Source organism: Hyaena hyaena, unplaced genomic scaffold (assembly GCF_003009895.1).
Source record: "Hyaena hyaena isolate Hyena2069 unplaced genomic scaffold, ASM300989v1 scaffold_80, whole genome shotgun sequence".
Classification (NCBI taxonomy): Eukaryota; Metazoa; Chordata; class Mammalia; order Carnivora; family Hyaenidae; genus Hyaena; species Hyaena hyaena.
Genome location: NW_024080712.1, coordinates 2196909 through 2213580, shown reverse-complemented (window position 1 = coordinate 2213580; position 16672 = coordinate 2196909). Strand labels below are relative to the sequence as shown.

The 16672-nt window shown below is 43.1% G+C and overlaps 1 protein-coding gene across 2 annotated transcripts in view; it reads right to left on the bottom strand.

The window, feature by feature from the left end:
* The window catches only part of LOC120232893 (carbonic anhydrase 5B, mitochondrial), a 103490-nt gene that overhangs the window by 85650 nt on the left and 1168 nt on the right, over positions 1-16672 (bottom strand). For both annotated transcript variants that reach the window (XM_039233871.1, XM_039233877.1), the window contains exons 2-3: positions 16596-16650; positions 15416-15567 (exon numbers count right to left, since the gene is read on the bottom strand). In XM_039233871.1, coding sequence (XP_039089802.1) covers positions 15416-15423 — 8 coding nt within the window. In that variant the 5' untranslated portion in view covers positions 15424-15567; positions 16596-16650. The remainder of the gene's footprint in view (positions 1-15415; positions 15568-16595; positions 16651-16672) is intronic.

The window sequence follows — 16672 nt, the reverse complement described above, 5'->3', positions numbered from 1 at the left end:
CTCCCTCCCTCTTCTTTTTCTTTCTTTCTTTCTTTCTTTCTTTCTTTCTTTCTTTCTTTCTTTCTTTCTTTCTTTTTCTTTCTTTCTTTCCTCTTCCTCTGTCTTATGTTTCCCACTCTGAAGGAATGCATAGCCTCTTTTTCCTGGTGACTGCTATTCAAGTTGAACTCTGTGGAAAAGGTATGTCACCTTGGAACTTAAAATTAGATTAAATTTTCAGTTGTCTGATTGGCAAGCCTTGGACTTAAAGAAGGTGGTAACTTTCTAAACTTGTGGAAGTGTCACGATTTCAAAGTTAGGCCTCTGACTATTTTCTGAGTTTGGAAAAAAAAAAACTATTAAATCATGTACGATGATAGACATTGAACTTTCCAGAGTATTTGGGGCTGAATATTTGTAGTTCTGTTTTCTGGTTATTGAAGTTGCATTAAATATTAGCACTTAATCAGCTCTGCCTGGTACATTTTACCATCACATGCTACCCTCTCAGGTGCTGAATAACCCCCTATGTCTAGTGTCTGCCATACTAAACAGCACAGATATAGAATATTTCCATAATTGCAGAAAGTTCCATTAGATGGCACTGCTCTTTATCATTAACATTGATTTTATAAAACTACCAGACATTAGGGCTGACCAAAACCATTCCCTACACAAGAAAATGCTTTTAAAGTGAGCGTGGTATCAGACCAGCTTAAGGAGCCAAAGTGTAGAAGGATTTCATGTCTACACACTTAAAAAACAAGACCACTGTTGATCAGGGATCAAACTCAGACACTAAGACAGGAAAGGCCGTTAACAGTGCAGCTATGGGGATGGGCCTGCTTGTGCAGATGAGAATGACAAACTGAGCGCAGCAGATGAAAATGAAGATGCTAGCCAGCTCTCCCGGAGTGTGAATTTAAGTTGTTTTTCAGATGTTGGGGGATACTTTGACCTGATATCCTGTCTTTTCATTGCTTCCTCTTAAATTCAAGAGGGTGAGCTGGCTGGTGATGAGAAGGAACTGAATTTTGGTCACAGAGCGAAGCCTCAAGCTATTTAGATCAGAGCAAGATTGACATCGTTCTAGATTACATATCCTGCCAATGGAACCCCTTATCTTGGGTAAATGTCAAAAGATAGAAAGCCAATGCAGTGGGATGAAGCATACTGCCACTATTGCACTCAAAACATTTCAAGGAGATAGGCTCCATGCATAAAAGGAATCAAAATGTACAATATAAGAGAGGATAAGGAAAGAATTACTAAAGCTAAACATATGTATACACTATGACCTGCAATTTCAATGCTGGGTAAACACCCCCGCCCCCAAAAAAAGAAAGCATATGTAAATACATGGAGAAGAATGCTCATAGCAGCTTAGCTGCCTGCCCTGCATATACTCGACACATAGTAGGTGCTCAATAAATGCGAAACTGGACTGAATCTTTTATTTAATGTTTTTTTAAAAAAAATTATTTCTGAGAGAGAGAGAGAGAGAGAGAGAGAGCGTGAGCAGGGGAGGGTCAGAGAGAGAGGGAGATATAGAATCCAAAGGAGGCTGCAGGCTCTGAGCCAGCTGTCAGCACACAGCCCGACGCGGGGCTCGAACCCATGAACCGTGAGATCATGACCTGAGCCAAAGTCAGGCGCTTAACCGACTGAGCCATCCAGGTGCCCCAAAACTAGACTGAATCTTTCTATCTCCTGTGTGGCTTCACAGGCAAGGAGAGACATACTTGCTGTATATAGTTATTCATCAGTTTGGATATCTAGCCCATACTATGGACTAAATACTTTAAGCAAAGGCATTCTATTAACAATTTCCATTTGAATCCATTATTACTTTAATAAAATACCAGATTGAGGTCTTTGGAATATTCTTTTTCTTTTCAAGTCTTTATTTAAATTCCAGTTAGTTAACATACACTGTAATATTAGCTTCAAGTGTAGAATTTAGTGATTCATCATTTACATACAACACCCAGTGCTCATCACAAGAAGTGTCCTCCTTAATACCCATCATGCATTTAACCCTTCCCCCCACCTGCTTCTCCTTCAGCAACCCTCCGTTTGTTGTCTATAGTTAAGAGACTGTTTTCTAGTTTTCCCCCTTTTTTCTTTTTTCTTCATGTTCACCGATTTTGTTTCTTGAATTCCACATGAGTGAAATCATATAGTATTTGTCTTTCTCTGACTTATTTCGCTTAGCATCATACTCGCTAGCTCCATCCACATCTTTGCAAATGGCAATGGTAATATTTCACTTTTTTATAAATAATATTCCATTGTATGCATCTGTGTGTATGTACACACACACACACACACACACACACAGCATATCTTCTTTATCCATTCATCAGTTGATGGACATTTGGGCTCTTTCCATAGTTTGGCTATTGTTGACAGTGCTACAATAAACATCAGTGTGCATGTACCCCTTTGAATCCATATTTTTGTATCCTTAGAGTAAATACCTAGTAGTGCAATTGCTGGACGGTGGGGTAGTTCTAGTTTTAACTTTTTGAGGAACCTCCATACTGTTTTACAGAGTGGCTGCACCAGTTTGCATTCCTACCAACACTGTAAGAGGGCTCCCCTTTCTCTGCATCCTCACCAACATCTGTTGTTTCCTGTGTTGTTAATTTTAGCCATTCAGACAGGTGTAAGGTGGTACCTCATTGTGGTTTTGATTTGTATCTCCCTGATGATGAGTGATGTTGAACATCTTTTCATACGTCTGTTAGCCATCTGGATGTCCTCTTTGGGAAAATGTCTATTCATGTCTTCTGCCCATTTCTTAACTGGATTACTTGGTTTTTGGTTGTTTTTTTTTTTTTTTGGTGTTGAGTTTTATAAGCTCTTTATATATTTTGGATAGTAGCCCTTTATCAGATATGTCACTTGCAAATAAATTCTCCCATTCCAAAGGTTGCCTTTTAGTTTTACTAATTGTTTCCTTCACTGTGCAGAAGCTTTTTATCTTGATGAGGTCCCAATAGTTCATGTTTGCTTTTGTTTCCCTTTTCTCAGAAGAATATCTACTAAGAAGTTCCTACAGTTGATGTCAAAGAGATTACTTACTGCCTTTGTTCTTTCTCCTCCAGGATTTTGATGGTTTCACATTTAGGTCTTTCATCCATTTGGATTGTGTTTTTGTGTATGGTGTAAGAAAATGGTCCAGTTTCATTCTTTTCCATGTTGCCATCTAGTTTTCCCAACACTATTTGTTGCAGGGACTAGCTTTTTTTCCATCGGATATTCTTTCCTGCTTTGTCAAAGATTAGTTGGCCATACAGCTGTGGGTTGATTTCGGGGTTTTCTATTCTGTTCCATTGATCTGTGTGTCTGTTTTTGTGCCAGTAACATACTGTCTTGAGCACAACAGCTTTGTAATATAACTTAAAGTCCAGAATTGTGATTACCTCCTGCTTTGTTTTGCTTTTTCAAGATTGCTTTAGCTATCCGGGGTCTTTTGTGATTCCATACACATTTTAGGATTGTTTGATCTAGCTCTGTGAAAAATGCTTTTGGTATTATGATAGGGATTGCATTAAACATGTAGACTGCTTTGAGTAGAATAGACATTTTAACAATATTTGTTCTTCTAATCCACGAGAATGGAATATTTTTTTCATTTCTTTGTGTCACCTTCAATTTCTTTCATAAGTGTTTTATAGTTTTCAGAGTACAGATCTTTTACCTCTTTGATTAGGTTTATTTCTAGGTATCTTATGGTTTTTAGTGCAATTGTAAATAGGATCGGTTCCTTCATTTCTTTTTCTGCTGCTTCATGATTGGTGTATAGAAATGCAACAGATTTCTGTCTATTGCTTTTGTATCCTCCGACTGTATCGAAGTTGTGTATCGGCTCTGGCAATTTTCTGTGGAGTCTTTTCGGTTTTCTATATAGAGTATCAGGTAATCTGCAAAAAGTGAAAATTTGACTTCTTCCTTGCTAATTTGGATGCCTTTTATTTATTTTTTGTTGTTGTTGTCTGCTGAGGCTAGGACTTGTAGTACTATGTTAAATAACAGTGATGAGGGTGGACATCCCTGTCTTGTTCCTGACTGTAGAGAAAAACTCTCGGTTTTTCCCCATTGAGGATGATATTAGCTGTGGGTTTTTCATATATGGCCGTTGTGATGGTGAATGTGTTCTTCTATCCCTACTTTGTTGAGGGTTTTTATCATGAATAGATATTGTATGTTGTCAAGTGCTTTTTCTGCATCTATTGATAAAATCAAATGGATCTTATGCTTTATTAAGATAATGTATCACATTGATTTGCAAATATGGAACCATGCTTGCAATCCAGAAATAAATCCCACTTGATTGTAGTGAATGATTCTATATTTTTATTTATTTCTAGAAGAGAGAGAGACAGCGTGAGCAGGGGAGGGTCAGAGAGAGAGGGAGTCACAGACTGAAACAGGCTCCAGGCTCTGAGCTTGCAGTCAGCACAGAGCCCGACGCGGGGCTCGAACGCACGAACCGCGAGATCATGACCTAAGCGAAAGTCGGACGCTTAACCGACTAAGCCACTCAGGCGCCCCTGTAGTGAATGATACTTTTAACGTACTGTTTGATTCGATTTGCTAGTATTCTGTTGAGAATTTTTGCATCCATATTCATCAGGGATATTGGCCTGTACTTCTCTTTTTTAGTGTAATCTTTGGTTCTGGAATCAGGATAATGCTGGCCTCATAGAATGAGTTTGGAAGTTTTTCTTCTATTTTTATTTTTTGGAATAGTTTGAGAAGGATACGTATTAACTCTTCTTTAAATTTTGGTATTTTTCCCCTGGGAAGCCATCTGGCCCTGGACTTTTGTTTCTTGGGATATTTTTGATTACTGATTGAAATGTCTTTGCTGGTTGTTTGTTCACGTTTTCTTTTTCTTCCTGTTTTAGTTGTGGTAGTTTATATGTTTTTAGGAGTTTATCCATTTCTTCCAGATTATCCAGATTATCCTATTTGTTGGAATATACTTTTTCATAATATTCTCTTATAATTGTTTGCATTTCTATGGTGTTGGTTGATATTTCTCCTTTCTCATTTGTGATTTTATTTGTATCCTTTCTCTTTTTTTGTTTTGATAAGTCTGGCTAGGGGGTTATCAATTTTGTTAATTTTTTCAAAGAACCAGTGACCTCCTAATTTCGTTGTTCTACTGATTTTCTTTTTCTGCATCTGTATCACTTATTTGTGCTCTAATATTTATTATTTCCATTACCAAAGAAAGCAGTGTTATTAGAAAATAAATTTTTTAAATGAACATGCAGATGTTGGAGCGAAATAGCCATTACTCGCATAGGAGACACTCCCTCTGGTTTTCAAGGAGAATGCCTCAGTGGTGGCTTCAGATTTTGTCTACAGGTGGGTGGGGAGGCCATAAGGGACATCTGTTGAAGTTACATTTTGACAGCCACCTCCCTTCTCATTTAGTTCACACATGTGCATAGAGTGTCATGAGAAAGGTGCTGATGGAAATAGCCATAGGCTAAAGCCTCCCACCCCCAGATCATCCCATGGGGTTACTACCATCTACAGACTCACACCTATATTTGCGTAAAGTGGCATGAAAAATCAGCAATAAACTGCACATCACAAGTGACAGAGAAGACAGCAGTTGAAAGGACTATGGTGCACCAAATTTCCCAAACCCCAGATGAGCAACATGGTTGACTACTGTGACTGTCGTTAGGAAATGCTCTTCATGGTGTCTGTGGACCAATGGAGACATTGGTGGTAAACATAGGTTAGGAAGGAAAGGAATGCACCATCTTGAAAACTACAGGGTGGAGTGGAAACTTCTTTATGTTGAGTAATCAAGGGAAAAGCCTCTATAAAGAGATGCCATTTAGCTGCAGCTGGATTAGCAAAAAGGAGCCTTCAAGGGAAAAATGTTCCAGGCAGGAGGACTTGGCTTTTGGCAGGATGCCCTCAGTAGAGGGAAGGGCCGACCTTACTGCCAGGAAGTATGAATGCCAGCAGTACCGCTGTCAGGAGGCTGAGTGATGAGGGCAGATTAATGAATCGGGAGGTGTTTAAGATGCAGTTCAGTTGCTGAGCCCCATTCTACATGCGCCGCCATAAAGAAGGCCGCGTCCTTACGTGAACAGGCTGCCGGTGTGGGAAAGGGCACCGCAAATGCAAGACGGGATGGAAAACAACGTTGCGGAGGCTGCCTGTCTCGAGTGCGATGGGTGGATGGAAGACACCAGTAGCCTGGCAACTGGGTCAGGTTTGAACTCTTCTGCCTTACAGAGGTCTTTTGTTGGTGCCGGTGAGGGACAAAATAAATTCTGGGGGGGACCTGCTGTGGGATGAATTGTGTCCCCCCCAGAATTCATGCGTTCAAGTCCTAACCCCTCATAGCTCAGAATGTGATTGTATTTGGAGACAGAGTCCTTACAGAGGTAATTAACGTAATGGTGGCCGAGGGCAAAGAACTTTGCTGTTTCCTTCTCTCGCGCGCCTGCCCGCAGGCCTCTCCCATCTCCCTTTCCATCCCTAAATGAGCAAGAGGAGGCAGGCGGGGTGGGGGGGGCCGCCAGGGGAGACGTGGGAGGGGGCCGGTGTACACAGAGGCTACATCAGTGGTGCACACCGCTCAGGTCAGCACTGCTGGACGGAGAGCAGCTGTGTGTCAGGCGGGAAGACAGTTTTGATCCGAGTTTTGATCCGTCTGCCCTGATCTTCCTAATAAGAAGTGACTGGAAAGCTACAGCATTTGCTTCAGATACTGTCAAGGAGGGAAGGAGAAAGAACTGACAGAGCAGCGCGAGGCAGAGTGTGAGGAACAGAAAGCTCTTCCCGCACCGCGGTCTACTGAGGCCAGCCTGGGAACTGCACGCCTGTGGTTGAACCCACACGGTTGAGGAGGCTCTGCTGAAGCCTACTGTATGCTCGGCCCTGACATTAAGATGATGGATAAGCCAGGTCTCACAAGGCATAGCGCCCACATCGAGGAAGCAGGCTGGGAGAAGTGATAGGCAGGTGGACTGAATGTGACCAAAATAAGACAATTCTTTTAAGTCGTTACTTAAATCTTGATATCACGTGGTTTTCTTGCTAATTCTGGGATTTTCTTCAAAGTAGAATGGAAGATGTATGGAGAAATTTCAATGATAGAAAGTTCTGGTTTCATTAGATCAGATTGTGTGAAGTTTTCTTGTGAATTTGAAGAAACTGGCAACTAGATGTTTCCGAGAGATTACCGTTAGGTTTAGGCCAGGTTTACTAAAATAGTTTCACAGAAAAATTTAAATGTTGAAGGTATCTTCTGGGGAAATATAATCTAAGGTTAAACTCTGGTCTCCTTCAGAAGTAAGCTGGGAAATTTACCTACCTCATTTTCTCAAACATTGGGTTTTAGGTAATTTGTCATTTTTAGCAAGAGAGGGAGAAGTCTACCTCAGGCATGCCGTTTTCTTTCTGAGTTACACGGTGTAGGGCATGGAATGGACTTCTCCCTCTCGTAGTTATTCATGGGTACGTCTTGTGATCTCAAAAGGAACAACGTGCTGTTGTGTGCACGGTAAGGGGATTAATGGTCTTGTGCTTATACAACAGCAGCCCAGCTCCTATTTAGAGCTTTGATTTCCAGAAACAAGAGCCTGATTCTTACCACCCCTTGGATGCAGTTGGCCCTGTCTGGCGCCATTGATGAGAAATGGCAGTGGAGCCAAATCTTAGAGGATTAGTATAAAACCAGGGCTTTCCACACTTGAGGAAAGGGAGTGGACATGTTTGCCTTTTCAGGATTTGCTTGAGAAGCCATTAGGATATATGTAAATATTATTACTTTGCAAAAGAGTTGGATAAAATGGTTACTGAAGCAAATTCGAGTAATTCCATCAAACCCACCTATATTTACAGTTTAAAAAATGTAACACTTCTACTTAGTTGTGCTACTGGCATTACAGTTTAGTAATTCGTTTTTAAATTGAAATGTAATTGGGGCTCCTGGGTGGCTCAGTCGGTTAAGCGTCTGACTTCAGCTCAGGTCATGGTCTCACAGTTCGTGGGTTCAAGCCCCGTGTCGGGTTCTGTGCTGACAGCTAGCTCAGAGCCTGGAGCCTGTTTCAGATTCTGTGTCTCCCTCTCTCTCTGACCCTCCCCTGCTCACGCTGTCTGTCTCTCTATCAGAAATAAATAAAACATTAAAAAAATTAAATTGAAATGTAATTGACCTACTATGTTGGATTAGTTATTGGCAGACACCATAATGATGCGGTATTTGTATCTATTGCAAAACAATCACCACGAGAACTCTAGTTAACATCTGTCACTCTACATAGCTTCAGAATTCTTTTCCTGTGATGAGAATTCTTAAGACTTGGGCATTTCAGTTTCCGTCATACATCAAAATAAATTTAAAAAGATATGCTTAGCTTCCTAGGTGCTTGCTGTTTGATTAATATTTCATTTTGTGTAAATCTTCGAGGACATTCAATGCGGTCACATTTGGAAGAAAGGCCAGGGAGAAGTCACAGCAGTTGTACATCACCCACGAATGGGAGGAATTTGTATCCTTTGTTGCTAAGTAAGTTAGCACTGAGTCTATAGGATGTCTTCACGTTACCTCCATCTTACTACCAACCTCCCTCACAGTTAACACTTCCGCTCAGCTACCCCTACCTGTGCTGCGGCAGGAGGCTTCTTATGCAACAGAGCTCGGCTGTTACTGTGTTGCCTGAGTATCTGTGGTTAAGTAAGCAAAGTTTGGGGGAAGTAATCTTCCTCCCTTGGTTCCCCCCTTTTCTGATTAGTCTTGGCCCAATTTACTTCCATGGTTTGTCTCTCAGAATATCACAGAAACAACGGAGTTCGTTTCTCCATTCCATTAATTCATCCACTCATTTCTCACTCACTCACCGAGTGCCTGCACGGGCCACACCGCAGGAACACGGGCTCACAGCGCAGCACACACTTGGGCCTTGCCCCCATGGCCCAGGGCCCAGAGAAGGTTTGTGCTGCAGATAAACTAAGTAGCTTAGATAGTGTCCCAGGTGACCCTGCAGCTGAGAAAATTAAACAGGGTGCTCTTTGCCTGGAGACTATGAAGTTCATTGGAGACCCTGCTGACAAAGACTGAAATGACCCTGTGGACAAAACCACATGAAATCTAGAAGCCCTTTGCCCCCCGACTGTCCCCGGTCTATTCTCAGATGGGGTATAGAATCGTGGGAGTCAATTCAGACATCCCAGGAATTATTGGCCTCTGCTCTGGTTTTTAATCTTCTCATTGGCTCAAGACACTGTGCCCTTGGTGTTCAAGGGTCTTACCGCTAAACTGCACCTGGCACTTATGAGAAGGGTCCTGGAGTCTAAGAGTCCTCACAGTGAGAACTCTTCCTCAGCATCCCTAATCATATTGGCTAATCTATGCCAGTTTGGAGTACACACGTGTGAGTGAGTGAAGCATGCTTAACATCCAGGCTTAAGCCACAGGCTTATCTTTTAGGGTACAGCAGACACAGGAACACAGTGCTCACCCACCCATTCCTGCTCTTCTGCACCCTTGTAGACAGTCCCCTGACACCTATGGTGTCGATGGCCATAGTGGAAGTAGCTCTGCACTGCCTGGGTTTTCTCTTTTTGGGCCTCAGTTTCTTATTCTTGGGGAAAGCACGGCATCACAGTCAATTTCTCCGAGCATCATCCAAATAAGGAGGCCACCCCCGCCCATGAGTGTTTCTCTGTCTTCTTCTATAGCCTTTGCCTTACAGCCGTCTCCAGAAGCAGGGTGTGCATTTCCCCGGCCTTTCCCCACAACCTTGCTACTTTAGGAGGTGCGCTTACTCACTACTGCTTCAACTGCCTGGATCTGAACAAAATATAAACCCTTCTCAGCGATTATACTTCTGTGGCTGGTATTTGGTGAGCACAGGTTACTTTTGTTTGCTAAAAACCCGAGACTTCCTTTTGTTGGAGGAACCACCATGTAGGTGGGGTACTTAGTGTTCTTCAGTTGAGGACCCTCAGCAGCTAAAATGACTCCCCTCTTTGCTCATATTCGTCTCGGAGAAGTGATGGAAATCGTGTTTCCTAGGACTCAAGTACAGTCAGAGGCTCCCCAGCAAATCCTTGATACATGTGAACACATAACGGAACTCATTTCCAGACATTTTACATAATTAAGACCACCCTTATGCTGATGGATGCCAGTGTGTGGCATTTGAATGTGACTCTTCCCATTTTCAAAGTACATTTGTCTGTTATCTCTTCATCAATGAAGGCAGTAAAAACTATTATGAATCCATTCCCTTGTTTTATTCTTGTAGATCATTTTACTATGCCTGGCAACTTTAAATAATGGCTTTGCTCCTGTATTTGTACTTAAATAGAACAAATACGTATATTTACAAAGGACTTGCAGGGATGATACAGAGATCCTGTGTATCAACGGTCCTCAACCTGGGGGGATTTCATCCCTCCACTGCGCCCCAGGATGTTTCCAAGTGTCTGAGGTAGTTTGCCTTTCACAACTGGATACGCTACTGGCCTCGAACGTGTAGAGGCCGAGGATGTGCTGTACATCCTCTAGAAGAATACACAGCCTCCCACAAACAAGACTTATCCAGCCTACAATGTTCATAGTCCCGAGTGGGAGAAACTCTGCTCCAGACTCTTCACTCATTTCCCTAATGTTATTATATTGAATAGCCATGATAGATATAGCAAAGTTAAGAAACTATCGTTAGTTCAATTCTAGTGAGCTATGGAATTTTTCAGACCCTCTTCCCTTTTTGGCTAATGTCCTTCTTCTGTCCCAGAATCTGTCTCTGTAGTGATCACTGTAGTGATGCAGTTTTTTTTTTATCTTCCTTTGGTTTTCATGACCTTGGTCTGCCTTGGCTTTCAGGACCTTGACATTTTGGAGGAGATTTATAAGTGCTTCTTATGTGGGTAGGGGAATGACCCCTTTTAGGTAGCACAGAAGGGACTTTGCCTTGTTTACAGCATATTCTCTGACTCTGAAGGGCGAATGCCATGAAATTCATGTTTGAACAGTAATTAAAGAGGCTTTAGGTGGAAAGAAAAACACTGGCAAAGTGTCCAGGTGACCTCTACTTGCTTTCTGGCCTCCCCTATTATTCCAGCAGTATTTCTTTGCATTTGTTTCAATTATATCAATGGCACAGGCTACTTTCATTCGTCAGTGTAGTTCTGCAGTGTAATATGTCATACAAAATGTGTAGCTCTAGTTCAGTGATTTCCAACTGGGGGTGATTTTTGTCCCTCAGGCGATATTTGGCAATGCCTGGAGATGGTTTTGATGGTCATGGAGGTGGGCCTATTGATCCGTGGGTAATCCAGGCCAGGTGTGCTGCTAAACACCCTGCTGTGCACAGAATTATGCGGCCCCAGGAGCGGAGAATGCTTGGGCACTTTCCTTCAGTTCGTGGAACAGTATTTATTCCCTTGATAGCACGTAACACATTTACTTTATCCATCCCCTTCTGGTGGGCATTTAGGTTGACCAGCTGTCTGCTCTGACAAGGAGTGCTGGGAAGAAAGTCCTCTCCAATCTGTGTGTGTGTGTGTGTGTGTGTGTGTGTGTGCGTGTGCGCGCAGTGTATGTAAGACAGTTTCTGGTAGCCACACTGCTCCAGGAGACACACTCATGTGCCACCACAGACTGGCTGGACCCGTTCACACCCAGAGCACTGCCTCCAGTGCCAATTCCCTGCATCTTTACCAGCATCTCATATTATTTAGCATTTTCATTTTGCCAACCTGAAGCACTTAAGTGAGTAGCTTTTTTAAAAATTTGCATTTTCGGATGACTAACTGGCCCAGCTATTTGAATCATTACAACACAGCATTCTACAAAGTCGGGGACATGGTTTTGCCAAGCATGTACCACTTCAGTCTGTTCATCTCGGTCTTTGCTGTGTTTTAAGGGACAAGCGACACACAAAAAAACTTTCATGGTGTTCTGTTATCTTGCTCTTTGCTGTGTTTTAAAATAGCACATATTGGGAGACCCAACTTGGCTGTTTCTGCCAGTAGAGGTCACTGTCCCTCAGACGTTTGTTGTTGTCTTTGAGTGCTTCTCCCCCCCGCAGCCCCTACCTCCCCGGGCCCAGAATGTTTGGCAATGACTGGAGACAGTGTTTTATTTTCACGGTGTGTGTGTGTGTGCGTGTGTGCGCACGTGTGTGCGCTGCTGGCCCCTAGGAGACAGAGGCCAGAAATTCTGCTGAAACCCTACAGCGCAGAGGACAGCAGCACCCAACAGACAACAAAGACTTATCGGGGCCCAGATGTTACAGGGCCAAGGTGAATTCAGTGTAGCAGCAATCCTAACATGCGTACCTCTGAAAGAAAGACCATGACATTCTCTGTGACCATACACTTGTCTTCACTACACAAACGGGAAGCAGGGGAGAAGCCCGCCTTCCTGATCAGTGTGCGTCCAGGGTACGGGTGGGAGGGCTGGGTGGGTGCGAGGAGGGCAGAGAGGTGGGTGGATCCCCTTTTTCCTTTCTTGCATCGGCCAGGGGCCCTCAGTGGGGCCTCCTTGGCCCCGGGGGCCCCTGGAGAGGCAGGCACCTGTAGAATCCCTCTCTGCGCTCAGGAGCGAGCTCGATGGTCACCAGGCTCCAGGTGCGCGCAGGGTCTGCGCATTCCACAGCCACTTCATCACACTCTTGCGATTGGTAGAAAAATCCACCGCCACGAAGATCTGGAGGGGCGGCTTGCGGTGAAAGCTTTTTCTGGCCTTGGGGACCATCACCCTCCGGACTCTGGCATGGTCCCAGTGGGGTGGCAGGGTGGGGACGGGTCGGCTCCAGACCCAGGAGAGGACTTGGCTCTGATCCTGGCCAGGTGGCAGCGGGCAGGCCTGGGCTGGGGGGGAGCCGCGCTCATGGGCCTGGCACGGCTGGGACCTCTGAGGGGGAAATTCGGCGTCTGGAGATTCCAGATGTCTGGTTTGTAGCTAAAGAATCCTCCACCAAATCAGTCTTCTGTTGGTGAGCTATAGGCGGTAATTAATGAATCACTCCTATGCCTTTACTGGTAAACCAATGTACTGATTAATTAAAAGCAGTATTCACAGTGAAGATGTTTCTTTTCACACACTAAGCAATAAAGGATTTCATTTATTAGTTGTTATTAGAATTTAGCACATATGAGTGGTGCTCAACCTGGGGTGAGTTTGCAACAGACATCAAAAAATGTACGGAGACAGTTTAGGTTTTCACTCCTTGGGGTACTACTGGCATCCCATGGGTAGAGGCCAGGGATACTAAGCATCATCCTACAATACACAGGACAGCACCCCACAATGTAAATATTGATATATTTCTTGGGACCACATCAAATGTATGGAGAATAAACCATTCATGGAAAATTACAACTTAAGAAGTGACATCAGGGTGTCTTTATAGTATCTCTCTATTCAATAACATGGTATGAATTTTATTTCAAAGTTTTTCGTGTCCTTTAGGAATGTTGACAGTTTTCTGGGTAACATTTTATGTTAAGTTCATTCCAAGCTATTTTAGTTTTTGAGTTTCCATTTTAAGTACGGTTCTTTCTTCCATTATATGGTCTGTGACTTACATATGTCAAGGGAGTTGATGTCTATAAATTAATATGGTACTCCGCTAATTGCTTCTCTCATTTTATCTTTTTTTTTTCTGATCTAACTTTATTGGCTGCTACCAGAATTTTACCAATTAATATTTCATATGCTAATTATAATGGAGTTAGTAGATATCCTTTCTATATAAGGTTTACTTCTGAGCCGATGTTAATCTACTTTATCAACTTAGGGAATTCTTATTTCAGTAAAAAATTTTACAAAATACATGATGAATTTTGTCAAATGTTTTAGGAATTTAGGAAAATGAAAATATGAGTTTTTCCATTAGCTTTGCTGATAGGATCAAGTCTATTAATCGTAACTGTATCATTCCTAATACTGACTGATTCTTACATTACTAAAGAAAATCCTATGTGGACAAAGTATCTATTTCTTCTGATGTACTGGTGGATTCTGTTTCTAATATTTTATTTAGCTTTCTTTTTTTCTAAATATTCTTGAGAGATATTGGCCTAGTATTTACTTTTTGGGAGGCATCCAATCTTTTGTGGGTTTTGGTTTCACTCTTATCTTGGCATCATAAAAAAGAACTTGGAAGCTTTTGTCCTTGTAAAAAGTTTTTAATTAATAAAACTCCAAAACAGACAAGCAATTATTATTATTGTTTAGTTCATTTATGAATTAAACATTTTGTGTGTTCACGTAGTAACCAGCACTTAAACTTAGTTTCTAAACGAAAAACAAATACCAAGACAAAATTTTTTACTTATTAAGTAAAATTTCTGTATAGACATTGCTGGGTTCTGTCTTTACCTTGAAATTCCATGGCAAGTTTCTCTTAAGAAAATTAAGGATTTTTGCATAAATACAGAGAACAAAATGTATGACAGTTGCCAAAGGGGAGGGGAGTATTGGGGGAAATGGGAAAAAATGGGTGAAAGGAAGAGGGAGGTATAGGATTCCAGAGATGAAATTAATTAAGTCCTGGGGATGAAAGGTAAAAAAAGAAACACACACAGGGAAAACAGTCAGTGGTAGTGTAAGAGTTTTATGGTGACAGATAGTGGCTCCACTAGTGGTGAGCACAGCATAACATATGCAGGTGTAAAATCACCATGCTGTACACCCGAAACTAATATAACGTTGTGTATCCACTGTGCTTCAATAATAAAGAAAAGAAAATCAAAGGGTTTTGAACATACTCATTTCCAGCCTTCATTTTTCAATTTTTTTTAAGTTTTTAAAATTTAGTTTTTAAATTCAAGTTAGTTAACACACAGTGTAGTACTGGTTTCAGGAGTAGAACCCAGTGATTCGTCACTTACGTATGACACCCGGTGCTCATCCCAACAAGTGCCCTCCTTAATGTCCATCCCCCATTCGGCCCGTCCCTCCACCCACCACCCCTCTAGCAACCCTCAGTTTGTTCTCTGTCTTTAAGAGTCTCTTATGGTTTGCCTCCCTCTCTGTTTTTTTTATCTTATTTTTTCCTTCTCTTCCCCTATGTTCATCTGTTGTTTTTCTTAAATTCCACATATGAGTGAAATCATATGGTATTTCTCTTCCATTTACAAGAATCTTAAATTTTACAGAGATTCTACACTATATATATATATATATATGGTAAAATACAAGATATTGTCAAAAATGAAAGCAAAAAGCTTATGTGCTTCTACGTTTTAATTCCTCTTTCCGGTTAATTTGAAGTATCTCCAAATTCATGTCCAAACCGACAAGACGCTAGCACATTTTAATCAAAATGTAGAAGCATTACGAGATGCTAAAAACTGATGCCAAAATTTGAGCCCAGTCTCGTTTTAAAGAGGGGAGACTAGCATGTGCTCATACAGAAAGGTGGAAAGAACATACCTGATCATGATCAACCTCTACGGGCTGCTTCTGAATGGTCCAGGTGACAGACTCGGAGAGTGGCGGGGTAGTCAGGGACCCCGAGTAGGTCCAGTAATCTGGGCAGGCGGGCATCAGGCAGGATCAAATGAGCCAAATTCCACAAAGGTGTCCTGGCAAAGAGAAGAGATCATCCAAACGCTCATGCAGCGGTGGAGGGCATTCAGGAATGGGAGAATAAGGGTTCTCAGGGCGTCCGGGGACTAGCACTGGCCCAGAGGAGCTCCAGGACCTCTGTGTGTCTTAGGACAGAATTATGCCCATGCTCTGTTCCTATATACGTTCTACCAGGTAAAGTTCTCTTTTTAAAAATTGACACATAACTCATTTTTTTAAAGCTTGAGATATAATTGACAACAATGTATTTCCGATCGTCCTCCCTCCACTGTCCTGAGTGCGGGCCTCCTCTGAGCTCTCCGGGAGGCGTTACGTGGTAGCCGGTGCACGAAGAACGAGGAGAAACGTTCAAGAGAAACGAATAGAATTCTCCTTTCTAAAACACAATGCAAACTAGCAGGAGCCAGGCTCCCGGACTAAGAGGGGAGAGAGAGAGGGGCAAGGAAACAGGGAGACAGGGAGGGAGGGAGAGGGAGAGAGGCAGTGGGGGGGGCTGGGGCAGGGGGGAGCAGAGGGAGACACAGGGAAGATGAGGGCCGCCAGGGAGCAGCCCCTCCGGGACTGTCAGGCAGGAACAGCTAATGCTGGGGCCTGGACGAGGCGTCCGTGCTGGCGGGTAGGGGTGACCGCTCCTCCCGGCTAGCCCAGCCAGGTGTCCGTCCCACTCTCCCCTGCTCCCTGCCTGCGGGACGGGAGGTCCAGCCAAGAGGCCTGCTCTGAGTGTCCCCACGGGCACTCTGAAGGCGCAGGTGTCGGGGGCAGAGGAGGGGACGGCCCGAGCGCAGTCCCCGAGCTCGGTGGCGGGGCAGCAGAACCAAGGTGGTCAGCGCGCACCTAACCGAGAGTCACTTCTGTCCCCTGGAGGGGTCCCAGCGGGGGGCGGGGGGGGGGCAGGGCTCTCTCAACACACGCATCGCAAGTGGCAAGCTGTCTTCCGGGACAGTTTTCAAAGCGCCTTGTCAATGTCTCCACTCTGAGGTTAAACACAAAATGCATTCCAAGTGATTTAGGGGGAAAAAAGTACCTCATGCTTGACGGCAAATTGTCCACCAATTTCTGCAGCTCTTTGTGATGTGTGGCTGAAGAACAATAAATGAGAAA